Genomic DNA, 25625 nt, shown 5'->3' with positions numbered 1-25625 from the left:
ATTTACCTGCTTGTCTGTATTAACAGTTGTTTTGTCTGTCTGTCTGTCTGTCTGTCTGTACAACTATTAGGTAAACATCTACTTGTTTGTTCTGCATGTCTGTGTTTGAAATACAAAGGAGAATTTAGTAAAAAAAAACTTTTTTTGAGTAATAAAAATAAAATTACTGTCAGAAGTGGGATTTGAACCCACGCCTCCATGTGGAGACCAGAACACTCAGAATCCTGGAAGGTATTTAACCTTGAGTCTGGCGCCTTAGACCGCTCGGCCATCCTGACACACAGGCAGATTTGTCAGTGGCTGGTCAAGAATCTCCAGAAAACATACAAACCATTAAATAAACGACAAATAAATGACTCAGTTGACAGCAGCTCTGTGGAAACATTTCTCTATCCATAAAGGAGATACCCACTAAATTGCCATCCTGGTTTGTATAAATCCTACCGAATCTGCCATCCTAAATCAACAGTTAGTGATAATCTAGTGTCATGTGATCACGGGACGCGGAAGTCCTGTTCATCTTCTTCAGCCTGTGACGCGAAGCAAATCGGCTTATTTTAAAGTTTGGAGCTCGGCGTTTTAAATGGGCAGGTAATATTTCTCTAAGTTTTTATCTACAAAAAACAAACAACAACAAAAAAAAGAATCTAGCGTTTTTATTTTGAACAGAACCGCTGTTTGTTTTGGGAATAGCTTTAGCGCGCATGCTAGCAAGCAGGATGTTGACATGTTTTGGGGAAAAGCAGGGAGGTATTTTATCTTATTCGCAAAAAAAGTCACTTTTAAAACGTTTTCGAATACAAACTGCATTAATCAGGTCGATTCGTTTGAAAAAAAAAAAATCGCGTGATCACGTGACTCCCAGTGACGTCGTCTTATTGATCTTAATTATGATTATTAATCATACAGAAATTTCTCAAGACAATAAATATGGCTGAAGGAATGATTATCTCTTTTTAAAACGATTAATTCACTTTTATTTGTATATCCTTTTTAAACAATGCACATAGTCCCAAAGCAGCTTTTCAGAGATAGATGTTATAAAATAAGACTTTATATTTTAGTGCCTAAAAGTCTTATCCTAAATGATTTATCCAGTGGTTACATTGTCAAAGAAATACTCTGAGATGGTATTGAGAGGAACCAGACTCCATCTTCATCCTGGTTGCACCGAATTCATACCAATTCCATTGTTCTTGAGGTCTAGTTTCCAGTATTTGGTCATTAAAACTGTGGTCCTGAGCCTTTGTAGTACACTGTTGATCTTAAATACAGACCAAAAACCATCTTCATAGTTCTTGAGTTGCTCAGTAACTTTAAAGTCTTTAGAACCATCCCCAGATGCACACAGTGTTCTCCATTTGGAGAGCACTCCATCCAGATGCAGGGTGTCAGATGTGAAATGAAGAAAGGGATAGGAACACTGGTTACTCGTACCCCAGGAGCATTTAAAAACTTGATAGAGATATACAGATATATATATGGATTGTTTAGAATCCCTATTGTTATATAAGAGTTAAAGACAGTGGACAGTGTGATCAGGGTGTTAGTAGGCACTCCATAAAGACTTACTATGGCAGTATAACTAATAGGGAGAGCCAGAAAGTTGCACCGATGTGAGGGATCTCTCACCATCTTCCAACGTTAACAAACAAATAATTGAAGAAAAAAGGAAAGGATCACAACGTTGTGGTATCGGTATTAATGAACTATTTACATCACACCAATAGAAAAAAGTAAAGGAAATAATTATTATAGCATTTTTGTTATTGTTTTTTTGTTCTTTATATTTTACATTTACATTTGCGGCATTTAGCAGACGCCTTTATCCAGAGCGACGTACAAAAGTGCTCCAAATCTCTAGTAATGAATAAATCTACACTGGTACGCCAGATTACAAACTTAATATAAATATAACCCTTGAATTCTACAAACTTGGAAAGTGTTAATTTAAGTGTTTCAGGAAGATGTAGGTCTTCAATCGTCGCTTGAAGATAATCAGGGTCTCCGCTGTATGGACATCTAGGGGAAGTTCATTCCACAACCTCGGTGCCAGAACAGAGAAAAGCCTTAATTTTAGATATGTAAACACATTTCCATTAAATCTCCTTCATTGTCAAGTTTGGTGCACAAGGAAAAGGAAACTTGTTCACATTTGCAACAGTTGTTTTTAAATTGCATACACATTTTTAACGCTTTGTTACAAAATGAAAATGTTTCACCCACATTGACTTGCGTAACGTTTAAACAGAAACGGAAGCATAATGATCATTTGAAAGTTTTGTCCTGAAGACATTTGGACTCCCGGTTGGGACACTTAGGATTGTATTTTCATCATAACAGCATGTGATATTTGTAGCAACATTCAGTGTGTATTTTAATACTTGTGTGTATTCTAACCAAAGGTATAGTAAAAAGGTAGTAAAATAGTCCCAGGACTACATACAGTGCAATATAATGACCGAGTGAGATGAGTGTGAACAATAGAAACCTCCAGGACATTGCGTTTCAGCAGAACATTGTTGAGTAGAAACACTCACTGGATCAACGTTACACTTGAAGAGAACCTTGCTGAAGCATGTTTGACTCCCAAATCCTGTTTTCTTACAAAATAAAATGCTCTTTGTCATGTGACTTTGTCACTGATTTGAAGGAAAACAAGCAATCAGAGGGGAAACATGGGTTAATTAGGAAAACCACGGCATTGAGAAAGCTATTTTTACTGTGCTGCATCAGGAAGCTTGCTCTGCCACACAGGTCACATGAGCACAGCTGTTTTCACAGCTGTCCTGCCAACTAGCTATAGAGGGGTTCGTATGAACTTTTGGCAAGAAATTGAGAAATGCTAAAAAATATTGGAAACTCTTTGATCATAGACTGAGATTGTTTCTAAATCCGCATCCCACCAGGAGTCACAAAGTTTTAGTTGGTAACTGGGAGCTAATCTTATGATGAAGCTGTAATGGTGTAGTGTGCAGTATGGGCTTTAGGGTGAATCCAGAGAGACGTGGATGCGAAGTGGAACGTACGTTCCATGCGAGCCACTGAAGTAATGAACATGTCTAGTGTAAGAGATGGAAAAGCATTTTAATCGTCTCCTGCGTTTTGTTTTTTTAGGATGACTCAGAAGAACCACCTGGAGGGCCAGGTCTATTCTGTGCCACTGATCCAGCAGGACCTGAGGAGGGAAGAGGCTGTGCACCAGATCACTGATGCCCTGCAGTACCTGGAAAGCATCTCCACCGATATCTTCTGCAGGTGAAAGCACATCACCTCGGCTCAGACACGGGCAGAGAGCAGTGGTCATGTGACATAATAGAGTTGCAGTATTGTGCTCTCGGTGTACATCAGCAGTGTAAAGCTGCGCGTCTCAGTGCAGAGGAGAAAAACGAGCTGGTTCACTACTCCGCTTTATTACACATCACATCATAGTGTTAAATATTCCACCGTACTTCTTTTCTTTTATTTCTTACAGCAATCCATCCATTCATCCATTTTTATCTCTGTCTCTATATCTGTTTTAGTCTCTTTCTATCCATCAATTGTTGCATTCATCTAACTATGTAGCTGTCTACTTGTTTGTTCTGTCTGTCTGTCTGTCTCTCTGTCTCTCTGTCTGTCTGTCTGCTTTTATATAAAATTAAATTGAACAGATTTGAAGCACAAAATGTTTAAAAAGAGCAGGAGATGCAGCAAAGAGCAAATGCAGTAGATTTTCTTTTGTTTTGTATCCACGTGTGTGTGTGTGTGTGTGTGTGTGTGTGTGTGTGTGTGTGTGTGTGTGTGTGTGTGTGTGTGTGTGTGTGTGTGTGTGTGTGTGCATGCACAAGCTTGTCTGCCTGTCTGTCTGTCTGCTCAGATTTTCTAATATCAGCTGCAGGAATGCAAAACCAGCCATGTTACCATGACAACATGGACAAGTGGAGGAGAGCTTTTACTTGGGGTGAGAGAGTGTGAGAGAGAAGATAACTACTGGTTTTCTGGGTCAGCTCCATTAGGATATACTTTCTTTTTTTCTCAATTTTTTCTTTATTTATTTCAGCCCATTTGAGTCCTCACTAGGCAACAGGGTGTACTTGGTGTTTTGTGTGTGTGTGTGTGTGTGTGTGTGTGTGTGTGTGAGTGTGAGTGTGTATATACATGCACAGGCTTGCTTGCTTTATATAGCTCACACAGATGAGTTAAACACTACAGGCATGGATATACTGTGTATGTCATGGTTTATGGAGGAAAAACCAGCATCATGGTCTTTCTTACACACACACACACACACACACACACACACACACTCACACTAAGTGTTTTTGGTTTTTCAGGGTGTCTCAGAGTGTGGAGAGGAACCGCACTCATCTTCAAGCCGTCACAGACCGCATTAAACTGGCTCAAGCTCGAGTCCACAAGATTAAAGGAAGCAAGAAGGCCACCAAGGTGCTGAACACACGTTCAGGATACACACACACACACACACACACACACACATTCCATATCTATTTGCACCAGTTGCGTGATAAATGTTCTTTAACCGCAGTCCTGACCGTAGTTTTGGCTGTAATACGAATCACAAGTGCACATTAAAGTGTGCATTTTAATACCCTTCCGGTTTCTATAGTAACAGTACGCACTTATTTTGTGAGTGTGATTTTATTTGGCTTTCATTAAAACAAGTCATAGTATGCAAGTTGTGTTTTATAAAAACAAAACAAAAGCATAAAAAAAAAAACCCTAAAACAACCTGGGAAATCAAATCCAGACTTTGCATGCTGTACGTAACCATGGCAACAATCATAAAAAAAAAACTGATTAGGCTGAGAGTAATTCTTCACGCTATGTCTTGGTAGAAAGCGCTTCATCTATAGAAATGCTAAACTCACCGAATTCCATATAAATAATGATATAATAATACAACAGCAACTCCGGGGCTCTGTGTAAAATGTCAATTGAAACAGAATGCGATGGATTGCCTGTGAATACAGTTTGTCACGTCATACACACATGCAGGGTGCACGCGTGAACATGATCCCATTCTCGTTAAGAAAAACATACAAGATCTTTCCGTCTCATGGTGAAAAAAGACTTTCTGATATCACTTCATTAGATCCCTTACATAACCCAATATGTGCAACCGAGTCTGCATTATTCATCCTCTCACGAGACGCAGCATTTGCTTTGCAGATGATCTGCAGAAGGGAATCGGTGCGATTTCTTTACAGCGCATACACCGTTAAATGCGAGTGAAAAATAAAGGTGTTTGTGTACGTGTGTGTTCAGGTGTTTTCCAGCGCTAAATACCCCGCTCCTGATAAACTGCACGATTACTCATCGATATTTACGGGCGCTGTAGATCCGGCCTCGCAGAAACGACCACGGTACAAAGTTCAGGGCAAGCTCCGCCCCCTGGATGACAAGGCCTTACAGGTGAGTGACATCTTTATTTTTTTTTATGTCTGACTCTTTTAGAGATCGGATAACATGGCAGTGCTACAGATTCCCTTCGCTTCAGGCGGATCCTGTCAATTATTAGCTGGAAATCTGATTGTCTTTATATAATGATCTTGTTTTGAAACATTACAATTTGCAGCAGATCAGACCCAAACAAATTCAGGTGGCTGTAGATCGGATATAAACCCAGCCATCACTTTAGTAGGGATACCAGTACTAGAGGTTAACCGATTGTTCAGCCGGCCAATCTTTGCTATTTTTTAAATAATTCTGAATCGGCCAATTTGGCGGCATGAATCGATTATGTAGCATGCGCATTACTAGGCACTACAGCCAACAGCTAACTAGCATGCACGTTCTGTGCTTGCGTGAGAGAACATAACTCTCCCATACCAGCAGGTGGCAGTAGTCTGTATTCCGAACATGAGAGATGAATAACTCTGGACTTGTTCCTTGTAGGACATAGTAATGTTAAATAAACACTCTTTACAACCACGGTGAGCAGAAAAACATGTCAGCACGCATAAGAAATGGTCTTCTGCAGGAAATAATGAAGCAGCGTTGTGTGTGTTTGTGTCGCAGGAGAAGTTGATGTATTTCCCAGTGTGCGTGAACACTAAGAAGCGCTCCGAAGATGAGACGGAGGAGGGGCTGGGGAGCCTGCCTAGAAACATCAACTCCGTCAGCTCTCTGCTGCTCTTTAACACCACTGAAAACTTGTGCGTCTCACACACACACACACACACACACACACACACACACACACACACACACACACAGAGAACCTTATTTACCAGAGGCCTTCTCCACTTAATCACCCCTGTGTGTGTGTGTGTGTGTGTGTGTGTGTGTGTGTGTGTGTGTGTGTGTGTGTGTGTGTGTGTGTGCTTATGGCTGTTCGCAGGTATAAGAAGTACGTCTTCCTGGATCCTCTGGCAGGAGTCGTCACTAAAACTCATCACACACTAGAGACGGAGAAGGAGGAAAAGCCGTTCGATGCACCGATGTCTATCACAAAGCATGAGCAACTGGAGAGACAGGTGAGAGTCGGATATGAGAAACGTATCCCGTGTACCAGATAGGGCTGGGCGATGTGGCAAAAAGTTAAAGTGCAAGCAATACAAGAAAGTGCCAAATACACTGCTTCTAGGTTCATATAGGTTCCGGACAGTAGCAGAATTCCTTGCGTGTACACTTCTCCATGCACGTCTCCGCTTCTTTAGATCTGTACGGCCGGATCCATTGCTCCGTGCTCAAGTTTTAGATCCTGTTTTGTTTATAGTCACGTCACAGCTCGCAGACGCAAAAGCCGAGCGTGACTTTAGCTCCGCCCACACCACGCCTTCAGGATCTCTGCTGTTTTCGGAGAGAATCGTAACGCTGGAGCATTTTTTTCTTTTTTCTACACGTCCTCAAGATTGCCTGCTGTATAGAGAATCAATAACCTCAGTCTGAGTCAAGATTTCAACATTTTGTGTTTATTCCCTACATTTTTCTGTCTCTCTCAGACTGCTGAAAATTATTTCTACGTGCCGGACCTGGGCCAAGTGCCCGAGATCGATGTGCCCTCTTATCTGCCCGATCTGCCCGGTATCGCCGATGACCTCATGTACAGCGCTGACCTCGGCCCAGGCTTCGCCCCTTCTGGCACCGTAGGCGCGGCCATACCCGAGCTGCCCTCTTTTGGCACAGAACATGAAGAAGGTAATGGACACAGCATAGAAACTATTTGGACTAAAGCAGAAACAGAACAGTGTGTATTTGTTTGATATTTTGACCAAATATTTTTCATATTTCAGGCTCCCACTTTCGATCCGAGGCTCCTCCCCCTCCTCCACCCCCACCTCCTCCACCTCCTCCTCCTCCAGCCTCATTTTCGCCAGGAGCTCCTCCAGCCCCACCCCCTCCTCCTCCACCTCCACCTGCTGTTCTTGATGACACAGGTGGTAGAGGTGTATCCGGTCATGCCCCGCCCACAGGTATCCCATTTCCTTAATAATATAGGGGATGAACACCGAGACTCAATTCGATATTGATTCCATTTTGTCTAATTATTAGATACAACATTAGATCTAAGATTAGATTATTATTGTGTGCAAAAAATCCACAAGAAAAATATTACAGGTTGTTTAATAATAATAATAATAATAAAAATAATTCCTGTTAATATTTTTCTTTATTTATTTCTGCATTCATTCATATTCTGGATCTTTAATTTATCATTTGGGTTAAAATGAGCTTGAATTTTCATAATATGATGTTTAATTTTTTTATTTAATTTTTTTAAGTTTTTACCTTTTAATGTTTTTCACATTTTATGGTGATAAAATGCACTTAATTTGGGATTATATTAAATAATTCCAAGCAAAAATAATCCATTGTGACACACACACACACACACACACACACACACACACACACACTATATACATTATATTAGGGCTGTCAATCGATTACAATATTTAATCGTGATTAATCGCAACTTTTTTTTGCTGTTCTAAATGTACTTTAAATTAATACTTTTGTGTGATTTATTTATTTAATAATTATTTATAAGTTTTCTAATACTCTAATCAACATAGGCATGGACCATGTTATTAGTGAAACCAAACTCAACATGGAGCATGAAGACAAAATGTTCTTGTAAATATTTTAAATATGATGTTTTAAATTACATAAATCATCAGGATACCAAACGGAACTTTGTTTCCACACGGACGGTTTTAATTGCCGGATATGTGAATCATGGCGGAAAACAAATGTTTAGTGATTAAAATTTATTTTTTTAGTTTTTATTGTATATTTAGTTAAAATGATCAAACAGAAGTACACTCTGCATTAATGGATGGATGGATGGATGGATAGATAGATGGATAGATGGATAGATAGATCTTATATTTTTATATATATCTATATCCATCTATCTCTATCTGTGTGTATGTATGTGTATATGTAAATATATATAAATAGGGCGTATGTGCATGTGCATGCGATAACTTCACTGTTCTTACCCCACCAGATCTCCAGATCTTTTTTTAAAGTTGTAGTATATCGATTATAACCTTATATTTCACTCGCTACATATCAATAACAAAAAATACTGTGATACATCTGTGATACAAATGCCAGCTTGTATTTGATGCACACTTTAAATCGATGCATCACATCATTAACCCTTACAGCAATGCAGCGATGAGAATTGCTGAATCTAACCATCCCTTATTTATATATATATTTATTTATAATTACACTCCTCCATTCCTGAAAGGACACGGAGTATTTGGCAACAGAAAAGTATGAATACTATAAATACATAAAAGACTTGTGAAGACCCAGGAGCTATCAAAAGAAATCTGGGACAAAGTTCTAGAAAAGTAGTAATGTGTGTGTGTGTGTGTGTGTGTGTGTGTGTGTGTGTGTGTGTGTGTGGCTAGGTCCAGTAAAAGACGCCCCTACAGAGGTCCTGAAGCCGTCAGACGGGCGAGCCAGCCTGCTCGAGTCTATTCGTAACGCTGGAGGCATCGGCAAGGCCAAACTGCGCAACGTTAAAGAGCGAAAGATGGTGAAGAAGAAACAGAAGGAGCAGGAGCAAGGTCAGTGCCAATGTTCTCAGTCCATACAGAAAAAATACGTACCGTACAGCACAGGAAGCTCGTGACTACACTGACCTTCGAGATGTTTTTTTTTTTTTTTTTGGGAAATGTTTCCTATCAGCGCGCAGTTGTGAATGCTGTGTTTAGATTCATACGTTTACAAAATACTCTTACGGTTTTTACATGATTTTGATCGTATTCGCTTCATTCATTTTTCATGTTTGGCATTTGCTGGAACATCATCAGGCTCGCGGGTTGCATTCGTATCTTTTTAATATTCGTTTAAAACTCATTACCTTTTTCGATCATGTCTTTTTTCTTTCCTTTAGTTGGAGCGGCAGCCAGTGGAGGAGATTTCATGTCCGACCTCTTCAATAAATTGGCCATGCGAAGGAAAGGTAGGATTTTACATATCACTTATAAAGGCATCTGATTTATTCATAGTTTTGTGTAAAACAGCTGTGTGTGTGTGTGTGTGTGTGTGTGTGTGTGTAAGAACATGACTGGTGCAGAAATTATATTAAAAACACAATCTATGTTTAAGGGCAAATACATAGTGATATGGGAGGATATTACTTCACATGTTGTACACTATTGTTGGCAAATAATCATATCAGGGTGATGTAATAAAGTTGAGTCACAGCTACTATCCTGAAGATAATTAGTTTTCGATAACAGCACTTCCTGAAATGGTTTATTCCAATAAATGGTGATTTCGCAATAATTAATTGTTTTTCACTGTTATTGCCTTCGTGACAAGCTCCAATAATCATTCCCTCATAATTTCAATGATCCAGGTATATTATGAGTCACGCATCAAGTGAACAACCTCATAACAAGTCTTCAAGAGCTGAGGAAACACCTAATAGCATCAGATCGTAGATACTATAATAAGTAGCATCTTAAAACGGTCTTTGAGCAAAGTAATAAAGAATCTATCAGCAAACAATTTTAGTCGTTGACGGCAGCCTATGAGCTGAATAATAGATGTGAGATGAACATAGACAGATATAATGCAATTAATCCCATTGGTCCAGGTCCTGTTTTATCACTGTGCAAGAAACCCTATTTAAGTGCGAGAACAAATCGTTCCTAAAATCAGGGCATCAACAATTGTTGTCCCTCTCAGGCAAACGAGCAACTCGGACTACAGAGCGCCCCCTATTGATAGGGTTAACTCTTAACATGGCAAAACTACTAGGAACTAATGTGACAGTAAAACTGTTGCAGCCTCGCTGGTATTTTTGTCAAAAAAGCTACCGAATTTTCCAAATCGTGGACACTGGAGACTCCTTCCACAACTTATCAACCATTACACCATTTCTTCATTTTACATGTGAATAACAAGATTTGAAAATACGTTAATTGTCAGACAAACGCAATTATAGAGGAGCCCCACGTTCATTACTGGGTCTAATTAGGGGGCAAAACACGGTCAACATTTAATAAAACAAGCACAGTGAAATTCTGAGGAATCTGGGGTCAGAGTTTAGGGTACAGCATGATCAAGGGCCCAAGAGTGGCAGCTTGGGGATTCCAGGGCTCAAACCACTGACCTTTTAATCAGACCCAGAGCCTAGAATACGACAGACAGTAAACACATGCAAATATAAAAACTTAAGCTTTAAAAAGTCATACATTTGCTGTTTTTGGTCTTAATTTTGAACAGGTCTTCATTTCCAGATGTTTATTTAACTCCACCTCTTGTTGCTCGCACTGATATGTACTTCTGAACATGCAGAGCGTTCCAGCAGGCCCTATTAATAACACATCTCCGTTCAATCCATAGGCATCTCGGGTAAAGTCCCAGGGGGCGGAGACTCCACCGACCCGCCCGGCAGCTCGGGAACGGCGTTCGCCAGGATGTCCGACGTGATCCCACCCCTTCCTGCTCCTCACCAACCGAACGCAGAGGACGACGAGGACTGGGAGGCGTAGCCGAAAACACGCTTACCCAAAGACTCCCGGCGATCAGAAAGGCGCGGATTTGATTCCTCAAAAGACGTGGATTAGAATTTAACGTGCGTTGACTTCGTTCGCTACAAATACTAATTTGTGTCAGCGTTGAAATATGAAACGATGTAGGTGATGTAGAAAACACTGTATATCTTCTCATTTTCTTTTAACAGTAGATCAGATATTTGGGTAAAAACCCAAAAATGTGTGTGAGACACCACCACAAGGCACGTCTATGAAAGGATAACAGGATGATAATAATCAGAAACTCATTCACTGTTTAGTACTGATACGTTCACTACGTTCCTTTTGTTTTTTCCCGGCTCCCGAAACACAGAACTTGGAAGGAAACCGCTTTTGATTGCCCAGTGGACATCCAGGGTTTTCTCCATCTCTGTATATGAAGAATTTAAAATAAGAAGGAAAACATATCCGAGCATCTGCAGAGTGATTAGAGTAACGCGTGTAATTACATCATTCACGCACTGATTCTTTTCTAGCGTCTGCCAGGAAAACATATGGCTCAGATACACGCTGTGTGTTCTGGAGTTCTGAAAGCATCAGAGAAACACATCAGTCTGAGTTCATCATGTACACGTTTCCATTTCATCTCATTAAATCTCGATTTTATTCACATTAAACAGTAACAGGCTCACGTTAACGGCGATCGGGGAAAAAAGTGTCCAAAGAAAGGAAAGGTTCGTTGTTTACAGGTTTTTTTTACAGGATTACGTAAACACAAGGGCTTCAAAACATAAACAGCATCTGGACAGTAGAAGTGAGGTCATGTGACGTCGTGCTCAGTGCTGTGTTTGTCGCTTCTCCAGGAAAAACTGCAAAATCAGACAAATATTCAGACACACACACACACACACACACACACACACACACACACACACACACCTTATAGTCATACACTATATTGACAAAAGTTTGTGGACACCTAACTATATTATTGCTGTGTGGTTTTTTTTTTTTATGTCTCCATTCAACCTTCACTCTTCTGAGATGTTCCACTAGAATTTCATGCTATTGAGCTTCGTAACATTGATCATGTTCAATAGGGTTGGAGATCTTCCACTCTGACGCATGTAAAGCGTATCTTCATGAAGCTGGCTTTGTGAACAGGGGCATTGTTGTGCTGGAACAGGTTTGGAGCTCCTGGTTCAACATCGTCATCTACAATTGTGCCAATCAAACTTTTTGGTAACAGTTTGAGAAAGAACTATATAGATTTATATAAATAGCAAAAAAAAAAAAAAAAAAAAAAAAAAAAGACGGTGTCCCAATACTTTTGGCCACATGTATACGGCTAGACGATGGTTTTCTGGTTTGAAGTCGTGCAAATTGATGAAGTAGATTGATTTTTTTTTTTTTTACATCATGTAGCATTTAGTCCAACGGAAGTACACAAATTTGGGTATTTTTTATTTATTTATTTTTTTACCAAAAACAGTCAAATTTGTATTATAACCGTTTATCCGGAACCTTCTAGTCTACCTAAGTGAGGTGGTTTTTACTTCTGATCAAGTGATGATAATTTTTCCTATAATCGGCATGCCTGATGTATTTTAATCCCCCTTTAAACGCAGCAACTTGCCTTTAATTTTGCAATGAGCTCCGAGGTCAAGTCCACACACTGTTCGAGTGTGTCGACACTTTTTAGTGTAGATGTAGTCTGAGACTCACGGAAACCACCGTGATGGAGAATTTGAATTATTGAAGTGTGTGTGTGTTTTTATATAGATATAGATAATGTAGAGCTTGTTAAAACATTTCCTAGACACGTCTTTACTCGGCTACGAACACACCCTCACCTTCCTGATGCTGCCGAAAGCCGACCCGAAGCTGCTGTGAGTGTGTGTGCTGCTTCGGATCCACTCTGGAAGTTTGCGCAGCGTGGCAGGACGGCCGTAGCGCCGGTCACACAGCACGATGCAGGCGTAATCACCACGGTGACGAATCGCCCGGCCTGGGAGGAGACACGGGGCGTGATGAAACAAGACGCAGCAGGTTTTTGAAACCGAAAAACAGTTTATATACAAAAAACCCTCGTTATACCTATTGACTGGTTGACCGCCTTCATGCACAGGTTTTCGATTAACGCCTTGCCTGGACTTTTGCCACCTACAGGAGGCTGCGAAACAACACAATTAATACGTTTCCATTTATTCTGTGTAGAATTTTTTGATGTTACAATAAGAAGTTATTTTTTCCCGCTCACTAACCATGTGTTTGTCTAAATACGCCATTTTCTCTTGGAGTTCAGGGGACTTGATGTTGGGGTACGGCATTCCGACCATCACGATACATCTTAACACACACACACACAGTGATGAAGTGAGCATGATTGTGAAAATAATTCGCCACTTAATACATTCGTGAGGGAACGCCGAGTGTAACTATGTTCTGCTCGCAAAAAAGTTTGCATTCGGTACACGTGTGCACTTTAATCCCTGTACCGAAATGGTTCGGTACGAATATGTGTACTGCTACACCCCTATTTTAGCTCAAACTGCGACCTCTAGTGTTCAACCAATGCAATTTCACATAATCAACAATACAGATTTCCACAGTGTGAATGTTTGACTTTTATTTGTCTGAATCCCTCTCACCTGCCCAGATCATCTGAGAAGTTAATCCCTTCACTCATCTTTCCTCCAACCACAGAGAACAACAGCGCCCCCGTCTGGCCACCTCCATTATTCCTACAGCACTACAGAGTATAAAGTAAGACTTACATTTAATAACACACTGCTGCTCGAACAGGGCTGGGGCAAATAGAAATATCCTAATGATTATAAGAAAAATTTACCTCATAATATATATAAAATTATATATTATATACTTGTAAGTAATATAAACACACAGGCATGTAATTAGAGTAAAACAAATCACGAGTTGGGCTCAAGGCAACGTGATGTAATGTATTGAGCCCATAAAGACAGTTTTTACCACAAAGCTGAGTATTTTCCTATAAGAGCATTCCACAGAGTGTTTTATTCCTCTTATAGCACAGATTTTATAAGAAAATTTAAGCGTGGTAGACTTCTAACCCGTTCTAGAAATTAATCACCTGCTGACCAATCAGATTCAATTGTGCTGTGGTAAAATTATATTAAATACATATATACACGCACATATATAAATAGTAGTATAAAATCTATATTATAAATTGTTATACTGAATATTTAAAAGTGTAGAAATTCCTTGAAATATTGTCTACCAATAATCTAAACACACATCATTAGTGAGTTATCGAATTTTGCTGATTGCTGGAACTATCGTAAAAAAACAAAACAAACTATACCGATAGTTTTTCCGGGTTGCATTATACAGTACAAGAGTGGCCCCTAGAGGCGAATCACTGACACCATGTGCTGTTTATTTAAATGTGTTTTTTTTTTTTTTTTTTTTTTAGCATTTTGGATGTTACTGTTTTTATTTATTTGGAGTCTTACTTTTTGTTTCAGTTTAAAATAAATGTATTTTTTTTGTCCTCAATTTTTATTCATGTAATTAACATATACAATTCGGTACTGGGGTTTTTTTTGTAATAAAGGTCAGTACTATTTTACATGGAGTGTTTGTTTGTTTTTATTATCCAGCGTTAATTTTAAAATCGGTTGATTAATCGGTTATCTGCAAGTACGGACCAACCTAGCTATCGCTATCTGTAAAATCACAATGACATACCTGGATGCACCTGGAGTACTCAGACAGCACCTGCTCCACCTGACCTGCTTTCTTTGGTTCCTGAAAAATCTAAAGTACACAATTAATAAAAAATGTTGCTGTAAAATATTGCAAATGATTTAAAGCTGCTCGCCTTAAAAAGCCTTTTTTTTCCCCTCCTTAAAACCTCACTCGCTCCAGAATTATTGGCACCCTTCAAATAGTTTCTCCAACTTCTCCAACACTTTACATCTCTTACCACTGTTCTTCTCTGGGGAGCTTTCTCCGAATTATTGACACCCCTTCATGATAATTCTGCTCAAATTAATTCCAGTAATATATGTTCAACTAATTCTGTAAATGCAGCACTGCGCATTTTTACAGTTCTGGAGTGGATCGTATGGACGATTTCATGTCTCATGCGATCTTCAGAAAGAACATCTCTCTGATAAGGTGGTGTAAAGTGGAACAGTGTTTACCTTCTTTTTGGCTTCAAGTCGCTGGAGGACTCCGCTCTTCTCCCAGTGTCCCAGAATTCTCCTCTCGTACTCGTAAGAGGGGAAAAAACAGACCACGCCTCCTGGGACCACATTGCACAGGTTGGATAGAACACGCCCCGTCTCCTCCATCTCAAACACAGTCATGTGAAGAAACAAAGTGATTTTATAGGATAAAATTATTCTAAAGTTACTAATACTTACATATATTTTGAGTAGTTTTTTTTTTTTTTACATTTGTATCCATGGCAACCATATTTATACAGTATAGTCATTTAAATCTTTTTTAGTAAAAAAAAATAAAAATACTGACTGACACAGTTACAGAGTTACAGATTCCCAGGAGTGATCTCCGTGTGTGTGTGTGTGTGTGTGTGTGTGTGTACCATCTGTGGGGTGTCTCTGGTCTGAAAGGTAAACTCCAGATCCTGTCCAGACGGTCCAGCGCAGAGGATTATGGGTAGAATATTCTCTGGAGGGATCACATGACCTGAGGTACAGACAGATTTTTACATAGTTACAATGAAAGCAACACATTTACACACACACACACACACACACACTCACCACATGAAAACTGTGTGATGCGCTCATTAGGAACTCCAGCTGCCAGGAGAAGCTGCTCCTTAAAGTCTGAGACCTGTGACATGAAAAGGTGTTAAAAGTATTCAGTTAGGAAGCCTTGCTCTCAGTGTGTGCGTGTGTGTGTGTGTGTGTGTGTTGTATACACTTACAGGTTGCATGGTTCCCCCAGCGATTATGACGGCCCTGCATTCTTTGAGAACTTGTGCAAAATGAACCGCTGCATTCAGCATGAGAAACTTTACACTGCTCTGAGCCAGACATGCTGCACACACACACACACACACACACACACACACTTACACTTATCCATTGTAAGAATATGTTGAAAGTTATGATCATGCCACAGAAGAACATTTCCAGAGTGAAGAATTCTACCTTGTTTTTCCATCACCACTCTTCCATCTTTGTTGGCGCTCGTGAGAGCGAAAAGGAAACTTTCCACCAGCATCATAGGAGACGCCATGAACGGTCTTTCTTCTGCAGAACCCTGGTTCTCAACAGGACCTAGCACAGACATACAAGTATTTAGACACCTGATATTTCTAGCTGGATGTGGTTCTTCTGCAGACCGTTACCACAAAGTTGGAGGCGCACATTTGACGTTTTTGTATGCTGTAGCATGAAATGTTCACTTTAACTAGGAGACCCCAAACATGTTCCAGCATGACAATGTCCCTGTGCACAAAGCCCGTGGAAGATCTAGAGTGGCCTGCTATAGATCTCTAAACCCTCAACCCTATTCAACACCTTTGGGATGACTGTGATCACTGACTGCACCCCAGGCCTCCTCACCTCATCTTATCGACACTAAATAGAAAAACGTACTGGGACAATAACACCCTTGTGGCTCACAAATCCAAAATCTAGTGGACAGCGTGGAGGTTATTCTAACAGTAAATCAGGACTACATGTGGAATGGGATGTTAAAAAAATATATAGTTTCTTGTTTATAAATAGATCAAAGAGTAGGAATAAAATTTAATTAAATAATCTACATAACCAAGCGAACACCTAAAGGGGGGTGGCAGCTCAGTGGTTGAGGATCAGAAGGTTGGCGTTAGGTTCAAGCCACAATCTAACAAAGCAGCCACCTTATGGGCCCCTAGACAAGGCCCTAAACCCTCTGTGCTCTCTGGCACGTTACCTGTAGCTTTATTCTGAAGGCCCTGCAAGAAGCGTCCGAGTCCTTCGGTTCTGCGGTTCTCCTTATTCATCCAGCTTGTGTGTGCGCTCACACCGCTCCCTTCATACTTCTCAGAAAATCCAAACAACTACACACACACACACACACACACACACACACACACACACACACACACACACACAATATGTTGTCCACAGTTTACATTTTGGCCAGAGTGATTTATTTCATATATATATATATATATACACAGCTGAGCAGATATGGGGTTAAGGGCCTTGCTCAGGGGCCCAGAAGTAGCAGCTTGGTGTGGATAAGATTTAAACTTGCGATCTTCAAGTTCAAAAATCCAATGCCTTAACCACTAAACTACAACCTCCCCAGTTAAACCTGTATCCAGCCTGTCTTTAGTGTAAATTCAATAAATAAATAAAAAAAATCCACCAGGATTTTTCACTAAGTGACAAATAAACATCACTAGATGCCTGTGTAATTGTTACCTAATGTAATAAATCACCCGAAAGGACATCCTGTACAAAACACTCAAAGGGACGGAGATACGGAAGGAACAGTCGCTCAGCTCACCTTCCTGCTGATCAAACTCTTCTCGAAATATCGCTGCACCTTCATGAAAAACAGATTGGAAGACATTAGATTTGGTGAGAATTTTATTTATTTATTACAGAATTAAACATGATACTTTCGTATTTGTTTCTGTTTATTGCTGACATTGGAACAAAAACAAACCCCTCATTGGTTAAAAGTGGACTAACCAATACACACACACACACACACACACACACACACACACACACACACACACACCAGGGAATAACACTGATCTCTTCATCATGGCACCTGGTGAACATGAGCAGGTGAACATTTTGTCCTCAAAGTTGATGTTAGAAGCAGGAAAAGTGGGCGAGCATTAGGATTTAAGAAATTGTGACGTCTAGATGTCTGGCTCAGAGCGTCTCCAAAACTGCAGCTCTTGTGGGATGTTCCTGGTCTGCAGTGGTCAGAATCTATCAAAAGTGCTCCAAGGAAGGAATAGTGGTGACCCAGCGACATCCGAGGCTCATTGATGCACGTGGTAGCTCCTGTAATTCTGTTACGCCTGATCAGTGTATGATTCCCAATGGATATAGAAGTCATATAGAAAAGTGTCTGAAGAAAACTGGTAGAAGGTTCCAGCACCTCGAACGCAGCGATTGGAACAACACAACCTTCTCCCGGCTTGTTTTATATAAAAGGGAACACAGAAGAACACAGATGACACTCGGAACGTACACTTGTACCTTGAACAGGTTGATGTTGTCGATCTGTGCCCTAAACAGGAAGTCGTTAATGGTTAACAGTTCAGCCCCTGTGAAGAAAACACAAAATCATTAGTCTTCAACCAACTCAAACCAAATTCCTAACATTGAGGTTTATTTTTTCATTTCCCGACCACCCCTCAAAACTTGTGTGTGTGTGTGTGTGTGTGTGTGTGTGTGTGAGTGAGAGAGAGTGTGTGAGAGAGAGAGAGAGAGAGAATGTCCATTGTTAAATGTGCTACACAAATAATGCAAAACTAAACTGAATGAATAAATAAATAAATGTGTGTGTGTGTGTGTGTGTGTGTGTGTGTGTGTGTGTGTGTGTGTGTGTGTACCTGGCTGAGTGCTCTGGGTCACAGGGTTCAGGCCCACCTTTCCTGTAATCACAAAACATTCTTATTGAAACAGCAAAACACAACACCCCCCTTTTTTTTCTCTCTCTTACCCCCCTTCCTTTCTCTCTTTATCTCTCTCTTTCCCTCATTCTCTCTCTTGCTCGCTGACCTCTCACTTGTTCTTTCCTCTCTCACCCTCCCTTTCAACCTTTTACTTCATCTCTCTCTCTCAACCTCTCACCCGTTCTTTCCTCTCCCTCTCTCACCCTCCCTCTCAACCTCTCACTCATTCTCTCTTCCTCTCAACCTCTCAAGCGTCCTCTCCTCAACATCTCACGTTCTCTCTCCTTCTCTCAACCTCTCAACCGTTCTCTCCCTCTCTTACCCTCCTTTCAACCTCTCATTTGTTCTCTCCCACTCTCACCCCCTCAACCTCTCAGACCTCTCATTTGTTCTCTCCCCATCACTTACTCTCTCCTTCCGCACTCTCTCCCTTTCTCTTTCTTCTTACCTTTTGCCCACTCTCTCCCACCCTCTTTATCCTCCACTCTTTCTCCCCCTGTTTTACACACCATTTCTCTCAACCTTTTGCCCACTCTCTCATACTCCCTTCTTCTTTTTCTCTCAATCTCTTACTGCCCAGGTTTTCTCTCCCCCCACCCCGCCACACACACACACACACACACACACACACACACACACACACACACAGCTGACCTCCAAGTGTGCGTACAAGCCCCTCGAGCACGAACAGGATTTGCTTGATGTACATCAGATTCTTGGCCTTCAGGCGGCTCCTGCAACATACACGCATTAATATAAGAAATTCCCTCACGTTTTCTGACATTCTGCAAAATAAAGAGGCGGCGATTTTAACAACGTGAGCAGTAAAGTGTTGTTTTTCTTTTACCTGTAGCGGTCGCAGTACTGAGAGAGCTGTGAGTGAGCCCTGCACAGCTGAAACACAGCAAAGAACAGATACAAAAAATGTGCGATTAAGTATTTAAATCGATTGACAGCTCCAGTTTAGATCTCTATAGCAGGAGATCTTCCACTCCACCCAACGTAAAGCAGATCTTCATGAAGCTGGCTTTGTGCACAGGGGCATCGTCATGCTGGAACAGGTTTGGAATCTCCTATCTCAATGCAAAGGGAAATTTACATGCTTCTGCATTCGAAGACGTCCTCTAACTTTGTGGTATCAGTTTGGCGAAGAAGCACATCTGGCTGTACATCTGGCACTATGTGTCCCAATACTTTTGGCCACATAGTGTAATTTAGTAGTCAGGGTTCAGGAGGAACTTTGTTTCACTGATTTAGTTCACTATTCAATCACATTCATGTTTTGCTTTAAAACATTATGAATTATTCTTTGAAGTTTCGGGTCACAGACGTTTTCAAAGCGTTTACGGTCTGCTTTGATGTTAAAAGGTTCAGAGACACAGGAAGCGGGAAACGGGTCGCATCGTACGTGTGGTAATATGATTCAGTGGTGTTTAACCGTTTTTAAAACATTAAGCAGAGACGGTATTTTCATAATATGGAAATGTCCATAGTGCTTAACTACAGTAGATAAAAGCAAAAGTATTGGGACACCAACAACCTCGTAGCTGAATGAGCACAAATCTAGTGGAACATCTTCACAGAAGAGTGAAGGTCATCATAAGCAGCACCGTTTCTACCCATAGGCAAACTATGCGGTCGCCTGGGGGCGCAACCTGCCCCAAGTTTAATATACAGTGTATATTTACATACTTAAATATTAAGTGTGTTTAACCTCAGTGCCTTGAGGTACACGTAATGTAAATCTGTGTATAAAACGTGTATATAATTACATACAGATGAGTTTTTCCTGTACCAGATCTACTTTTTTATGATCAGAAATGCAAATAAAAAGCGTTATAGCTTCAGGATGATCTTTTTCATTGCAGTATAGGGAAGTTTCAGCTAAGCAGTCAGATATAAAAGACTTACGTCTGCACCTTGTACATCTTTTTGAAATGCTGCACTGCGTTCACTTTCCCAGATGAGCGGTCAGTACTGTAGCCTTGTAATGTAGTCCCGTACCTGTGCTCCGCTGACCTCAGCACTGTGCAGTGCCGTGATGGTGTCCGTGAGGTTGTGAGCCTCGTCGATAATCACGATCTGATCCTTCAGCTTGATCCCCGAGGCCTTGCGAGTCGCGGCGTGAAGGAGGGACTGATAAGGCAACACCACCACCTGGGAGAATCGCAAATACACGTTAAAAACGGAATCTGAATCGCCGAACATCTGGTTTGGGGGCAACCCCCCCCAAAAAAAACACACCCGACATGCAAATAATTTGAGGCTCCAAAGTTCATGGTTCTCCAATATCTACATGTTGGTAGGACATGTTATATTTTATCCATTTTTAGTTACTTTTATTGATCAGCCATAAAAAAATGAAGAAACGTGTGTGTGTGTGTGTGTATATACACCTCAGCTGCAGGAATAGCCAGCCGTGTGCTGTAATAAGGGCAGGTGTGTGTCCCCCGGCCGTGCTGAACGAGCTGCTCGATGTCTCTGACGCTCGCCAGCACCTCGTCTCGCATCGTCATCATCTTCTCGTAGCCCGAGAACAAACAGGTGGCCTTGACGGCACCTCGCCGACGTTTAGGCTCCGAGTCCGCCTTGTTCTGTTTACCTGTATACAGAGGGCAAAGGTCAAACCTGAGCCTGCAATCTCATAATTGCGTCTCGTGATCGTGATTCTGACCGTGTTTATTTTTTTGCAGCTCCATACAGCGATCGTTGATCAGCTGGACGCTTCCCAGTCGAATCACCTCCGGATTTATGCACAGATTCTGCAAAAATAAATGAACACAAATTCTACACACGCATTTTCAAGATAAAATGGAAAAAACAAAAGCCTGAATATTTTCTTCTTTCGGCTCATATCAGTGTAATTATCTTGTTATACACCCACGGTGAGAACGAAGCCACTAAACTCCGCCCCTTTTCACAAATAAATTAACCAAAGCACTACCATTGTACACAATTACCGCAAAGCTGGAGGACGCATTAAAGAATTTTCCCTCACTTGATTTAGGAGACCCAAACCTGTTCCAGCATGACAATGCCCCCATGCACAAATCCAGCGCCATGAACATATGCTTTACGTGCTTTGGAGTGGACGTTCTTCTGCTACAGAGCTATAAATACTACTGAACACCTCTGGGATGAATATAAACACTGACTGCACCTCAGGCCTCCTCACCCACATCAGTACCTGACTTTATTAACACCCCTGTGGCTGAATGAGCACAAAATCTCCACTTCAAAATCTAGTGGAACATCTTCTCAGAAGAGTGAAGGTTATTATAAGAGCAGACAAATGCTAATTATGAGGGACGTCATTTCTGATCAAAGGAACGAAATGAACTAAAAAAAGCTTTGTTCGCTTTGATGACCGTAATTTAAAGAACAGAATCACTAAAATGATCTGATCTTCCCGTCACTACCAGAACATACAAATCTTATGGTCAGGTGTCCACAAACTTTTGTCCGTATAAAATAGGTGTATTCAGTTTAGTAAATCGGGATGGTTTGGGAAATGGTAGTAAAATGTGAGAGGAAATGAGTCATGAATGTTTTCATTCTGTAAGAGGTGTAAAAACGACCGACTGCTCCTTTAATATGTTTCATAACGCAATAAGTGTGTGTGTGTGTGTGTGTGTGTGTGTGTGTGTGTGTGTGTGTGTGTACCTGTCTAGACCCAAGATTAACCAAGCGGACTGTGGATCTGAAGGGGCTCTTCTGCACTTCATGTACGAACTGAGCCAGCTGTGAGTGTGTACGGCTGCAGTAATAAATCTGATATAAAAAAACACACACAAAACCCCACAAACACGCATCGTGTTACACAAATTACACACCATCACTTAAATGATCAAAAAAATCTTTTTTTATGAAATGTGAAAATCCTATGCTACTTTATCCAATACTATTATACAATCTATATTATTTATTTTTTTTTTTTATTTCTTTACAAATTAATTCTTGCTGATATTTTGCTTCGTCTTACAGTATGGCCATTGATTTACACACGTCTTTTAATTGTTTTATTATCTTCAGTAGAATTTAATGTTTGGGGGCATAAAAAAATAAAAAAATTAATTCTGTCACATTTTTTACATAGGGCCAGGAATTTTCGAACCACTTTTTTCCCCTTAATAAATGACATCATCATATAAAAACTGCATTTTGTATTTACTCTGGTTATCTTTGTGTGCTATAAAAACATGCATGATGATTAATTGTGTAAGTGTGACAAATATCCCAAAAATAAATAAATAAATAATAATAATAATAACCAGGAAGGGGGCAAATACTTTTTCACAGCACTGTATGCCCATGAAATCAAGAGACACAATGAATCAAAATTTCGATTTTAAATCCCAATAATATTCAGACAGCTGTCTAAAAACTCGTAAATGTAATTAATGCTCACTTTGGTAATGTGCTCTTCCTCCAGATCATCATCATCATCATCTTCATCACAGAGTCTGGAATAGAGTCAGAGTGAAGATTAAGTCTTGGAGAAATGCTATAAATAAAAGGTGAAGACGTGAACACACACTTGTTTTTGGGAGCGGCGTCTTCGTCGCTTTCGTAATCGGCAACAACAAGCCCGTCCTCTTCGTCTTCATCAGGTCCTTCTTCTGAGACCACGTCCTGCTTACTGACCTGCAAGAGCTTCTCGGTCTCGCTGTTCTCGTTGTTCTGTGGACGTGAGGACAGTTTTCAGAGCCTCTCAGAGATAAATCTATAATCAGTATCAGAGTTTCTTTTGAAAGATTATTTTAGACTTTTTATGAAACTTGGTGTATCAGTGCCACCAATCAGATCGATTTCTTTCTGGCTCTGGCTGTAGATGAAGTCGTGCCTGGTGATTACACAAAACGACACGTTCCTCTTGATCTAATCTATTAATCTCCTGTCCAACAACAGTGATGATACGCAAACTGACTTTTCTCTTCATGGCGTGTTTAAGGTGAGCGTTGTGCCTGATCATCTCCAGTCGGTCCTCTCTCCTCTTTCTTTTCACCTCCTCATCCTATTAAAGAACGAATGCAGGATATGAAAATACAAATGTTAATAAACTCTGGAAAATTTTTCTTTTACATAATATATTTCACAGATACTAATATATTTTGCATCTTTGCCAAATTTAGTCTCAAGAAGACCAAAATTCTGAATTTTCATTTCCCACCTTTAGTTTGTTCACCATCTCTCTCTCCGCTCTTTTCTGCACAAACTCTGAAACCCAGTCCAGCTCTGCATCAGCACTGCTCCCGTTCTTCTCCTGAACCTCGGCTCCTGCCCCGTCCCTTCCTCCTTCACCTAGGGACAGCATCACGACTCATTAATTTATCTTAACAAAGCTAGCTTAGAGGGTCTGATGCACCACCCCAACATTTTTTGGAGATTTCTTCTCTTTCCATACTCTATCATAACTTAAAGGTAATTGATAGCACCAAGAAAAACAGGGAAAAAGTGATCCTCTGGTGACAGGGCTTCCTTTAGATCTTCTAGTTTCGCCTCGATTTCCTGTTGGTTCTCAGGTTTCCTCTTAAAAACATGCCCCTCGGTCGAACCATTACTTTAAAATCAAATCTGTGTGAATGTGTATGTTCATGATACCCTGGTGAAGACTGGCACCCGAACCCCTTACGTATTCCTGCCCCTCACCCCGATCCTCAGAGTTCCAGGATTTGCTGCGTCATGAAAATAAAAATACAACAAAGAAGACCCAGGACTGCTGAGCCGCTAGAATGGTCAAATGGGACAACATTTCTCTCCCAAAACTCTCAGCAAAATAGAAAAAGAACAGAATCATCATGCATCACCTGCCCTGGGGATCACTGTGTTCTCAAGGAGCTTCGCAGCTTCTTGTCGTTTCTTCTCCTCGAAGTCCTTCAGCCATGTCAGAGCACCACAAATCAGACTCAATGACTTTCCCTGGAAATCACATGCCAACAATGAAACCCCAATTGTAAAACATGGGACTGATCAGAGGAAAGACCCGTGGAGACTGACCGTGCCGGTGGGACTCTCGAAGATGCCCACTTTGCCCTGCTCGAGCACGTCGTAGAGCTCCTCCATGAAGCGCTCCTGGATCGGATACGGCGTAAAGGGAAACGGGAAGCGACCGACGCCATCCAGGTTCTCCATTCCGAGCTGTTCTGTGTCTCAAAAGATGAAATGCTTACTGCTTTTATTACTCAGACTCTTTGAATCCTGGTGGACCTCAGGCTCCAGAGCTCCTTCAGGTTTGGAGCTGAACTTCCTTGAAGGTCCGCGCCATTGACGAGAATCAGCCAATGAGAAGGAGACCCAGCCTACTACTGTTAGGGAACATCATCAAATGCCATCACTGTCACTAAACGAAGAAGACATTACAGTACATACAAACTCATTTGTTTGCAAAATCATTCACAAAAGATATTTAGTATTCTTAAAATTCTTGTCTTCTTCTTCTTCTTCTTCTTCTTCTGGATCATGCGTCTCCACACCACCCTGTCCCCTTCTCCTGCCTCTATTAAACCAACCACCTCCATGTTTTCCCTCACCACATCCATAAACCTCCACCATGTCCATCCTCTTTCCTGCCTGGGGTCTCCATCCTCAGCATCTTTCTACTGATATACCCCATGTTCCTCCTCTGCACATGACTAAACATCTAATTTTGACCTCTTTCTCCTTGTCTCCAAAATGTCCTACCTGCACGGTTCCTCGAATAAACAAATTTTTAATCCTGACCATCCTCGTCACTATAGATGAACATCACAGCATCTTAAACTCCACCACATCCAGCTCCTGACACTCCCAAGAGCGGTCTTCAAAACCATCAACCGCTGTGATGTTACAGGCAATCTTGTTTTGATTGGCTCGTGGTGTATCTACTCATCACCAACGTACAGCTCAGCATCAGTTTAATTAAACAACAGTCTTGTGACAAAAAAGTAATAAGAACTTCTTCCTCTTCTTCTTTCGGCTTCTCCCATTAGGGGGCGCCACAGCAGATCATTAGTCTCCAAACCCCCCTGTCCTCTACATCTGCC

The 25625-nt window shown here is 40.8% G+C and overlaps 2 protein-coding genes and 1 non-coding gene across 3 annotated transcripts; 1 reads left to right on the top strand and 2 right to left on the bottom strand.

Moving 5' to 3' along the window:
• Positions 1-167: 167 nt before the first annotated feature.
• Positions 168-278, bottom strand: trnal-caa. Its single transcript has 2 exons — positions 241-278; positions 168-213 (listed from the first exon to the last, which is right to left on the bottom strand). It is a non-coding gene; the product is annotated as a tRNA-Leu (tRNA).
• A 161-nt stretch (positions 279-439) lies between these two features.
• wash1 (WAS protein family homolog 1) lies at positions 440-11629 on the top strand. Its single transcript, XM_046864184.1, has 11 exons — positions 440-591; positions 3118-3258; positions 4317-4428; positions 5269-5415; positions 6022-6158; positions 6344-6479; positions 6948-7143; positions 7239-7418; positions 8874-9032; positions 9362-9430; positions 10822-11629. The coding sequence occupies exons 1-11, from the start codon at positions 584-586 to the stop codon at positions 10968-10970; spliced, it is 1434 nt and encodes a 477-aa protein (XP_046720140.1). The 5' UTR covers positions 440-583; the 3' UTR covers positions 10971-11629.
• ddx11 (DEAD/H (Asp-Glu-Ala-Asp/His) box helicase 11) lies at positions 11593-25544 on the bottom strand. Its single transcript, XM_046864183.1, has 27 exons — positions 24601-25544; positions 24411-24522; positions 23774-23904; positions 23531-23617; positions 23141-23283; positions 23012-23066; positions 22267-22374; positions 21278-21365; positions 21000-21205; positions 20608-20760; positions 19451-19497; positions 19258-19337; positions 18541-18582; positions 18185-18252; positions 17472-17510; positions 16890-17016; positions 16121-16249; positions 15895-16007; positions 15728-15800; positions 15547-15650; positions 15143-15292; positions 14685-14753; positions 13604-13704; positions 13217-13301; positions 13050-13125; positions 12806-12960; positions 11593-11821 (listed from the first exon to the last, which is right to left on the bottom strand). Exons 1-27 carry the CDS (start codon positions 24733-24735, stop codon positions 11789-11791), a joined length of 2709 nt encoding a protein of 902 aa, XP_046720139.1. The 5' UTR covers positions 24736-25544; the 3' UTR covers positions 11593-11788.
• Positions 25545-25625: the final 81 nt, after the last annotated feature.

Source organism: Silurus meridionalis, chromosome 13, assembly GCF_014805685.1.
Source record: "Silurus meridionalis isolate SWU-2019-XX chromosome 13, ASM1480568v1, whole genome shotgun sequence".
Lineage (NCBI taxonomy): Eukaryota > Metazoa > Chordata > Actinopteri > Siluriformes > Siluridae > Silurus > Silurus meridionalis.
The sequence above is the reverse complement of the archived record's forward strand: the minus strand, read 5'-3'. Positions and strand labels throughout refer to the sequence as shown.

What these genes read in the sequence shown, in the direction of transcription:
- ddx11 (XM_046864183.1), bottom strand. Translation starts at nt 24,735, where the DNA reads ATGGAGAACCTGGATGGCGTCGGTCGCTTCCCGTTTCCCTTTACGCCG. An exon ending in CTGAGGTCAGCGGAGCACAG is followed by an intron (nt 19,498 to 20,607) that starts GTACGGGACTAC and finishes GCTGTGTTTCAG; the next exon opens with CTGTGCAGGGCTCACTCACA. An exon ending in GCTTGTACGCACACTTGGAG is followed by an intron (nt 18,583 to 19,257) that starts GTCAGCTGTGTG and finishes TTGTGATTACAG; the next exon opens with GAAAGGTGGGCCTGAACCCT.
- wash1 (XM_046864184.1), top strand. An exon ending in CGGTCATGCCCCGCCCACAG is followed by an intron (nt 7,419 to 8,873) that starts GTATCCCATTTC and finishes GTGTGTGGCTAG; the next exon opens with GTCCAGTAAAAGACGCCCCT. An exon ending in ACAGAAGGAGCAGGAGCAAG is followed by an intron (nt 9,033 to 9,361) that starts GTCAGTGCCAAT and finishes TCTTTCCTTTAG; the next exon opens with TTGGAGCGGCAGCCAGTGGA.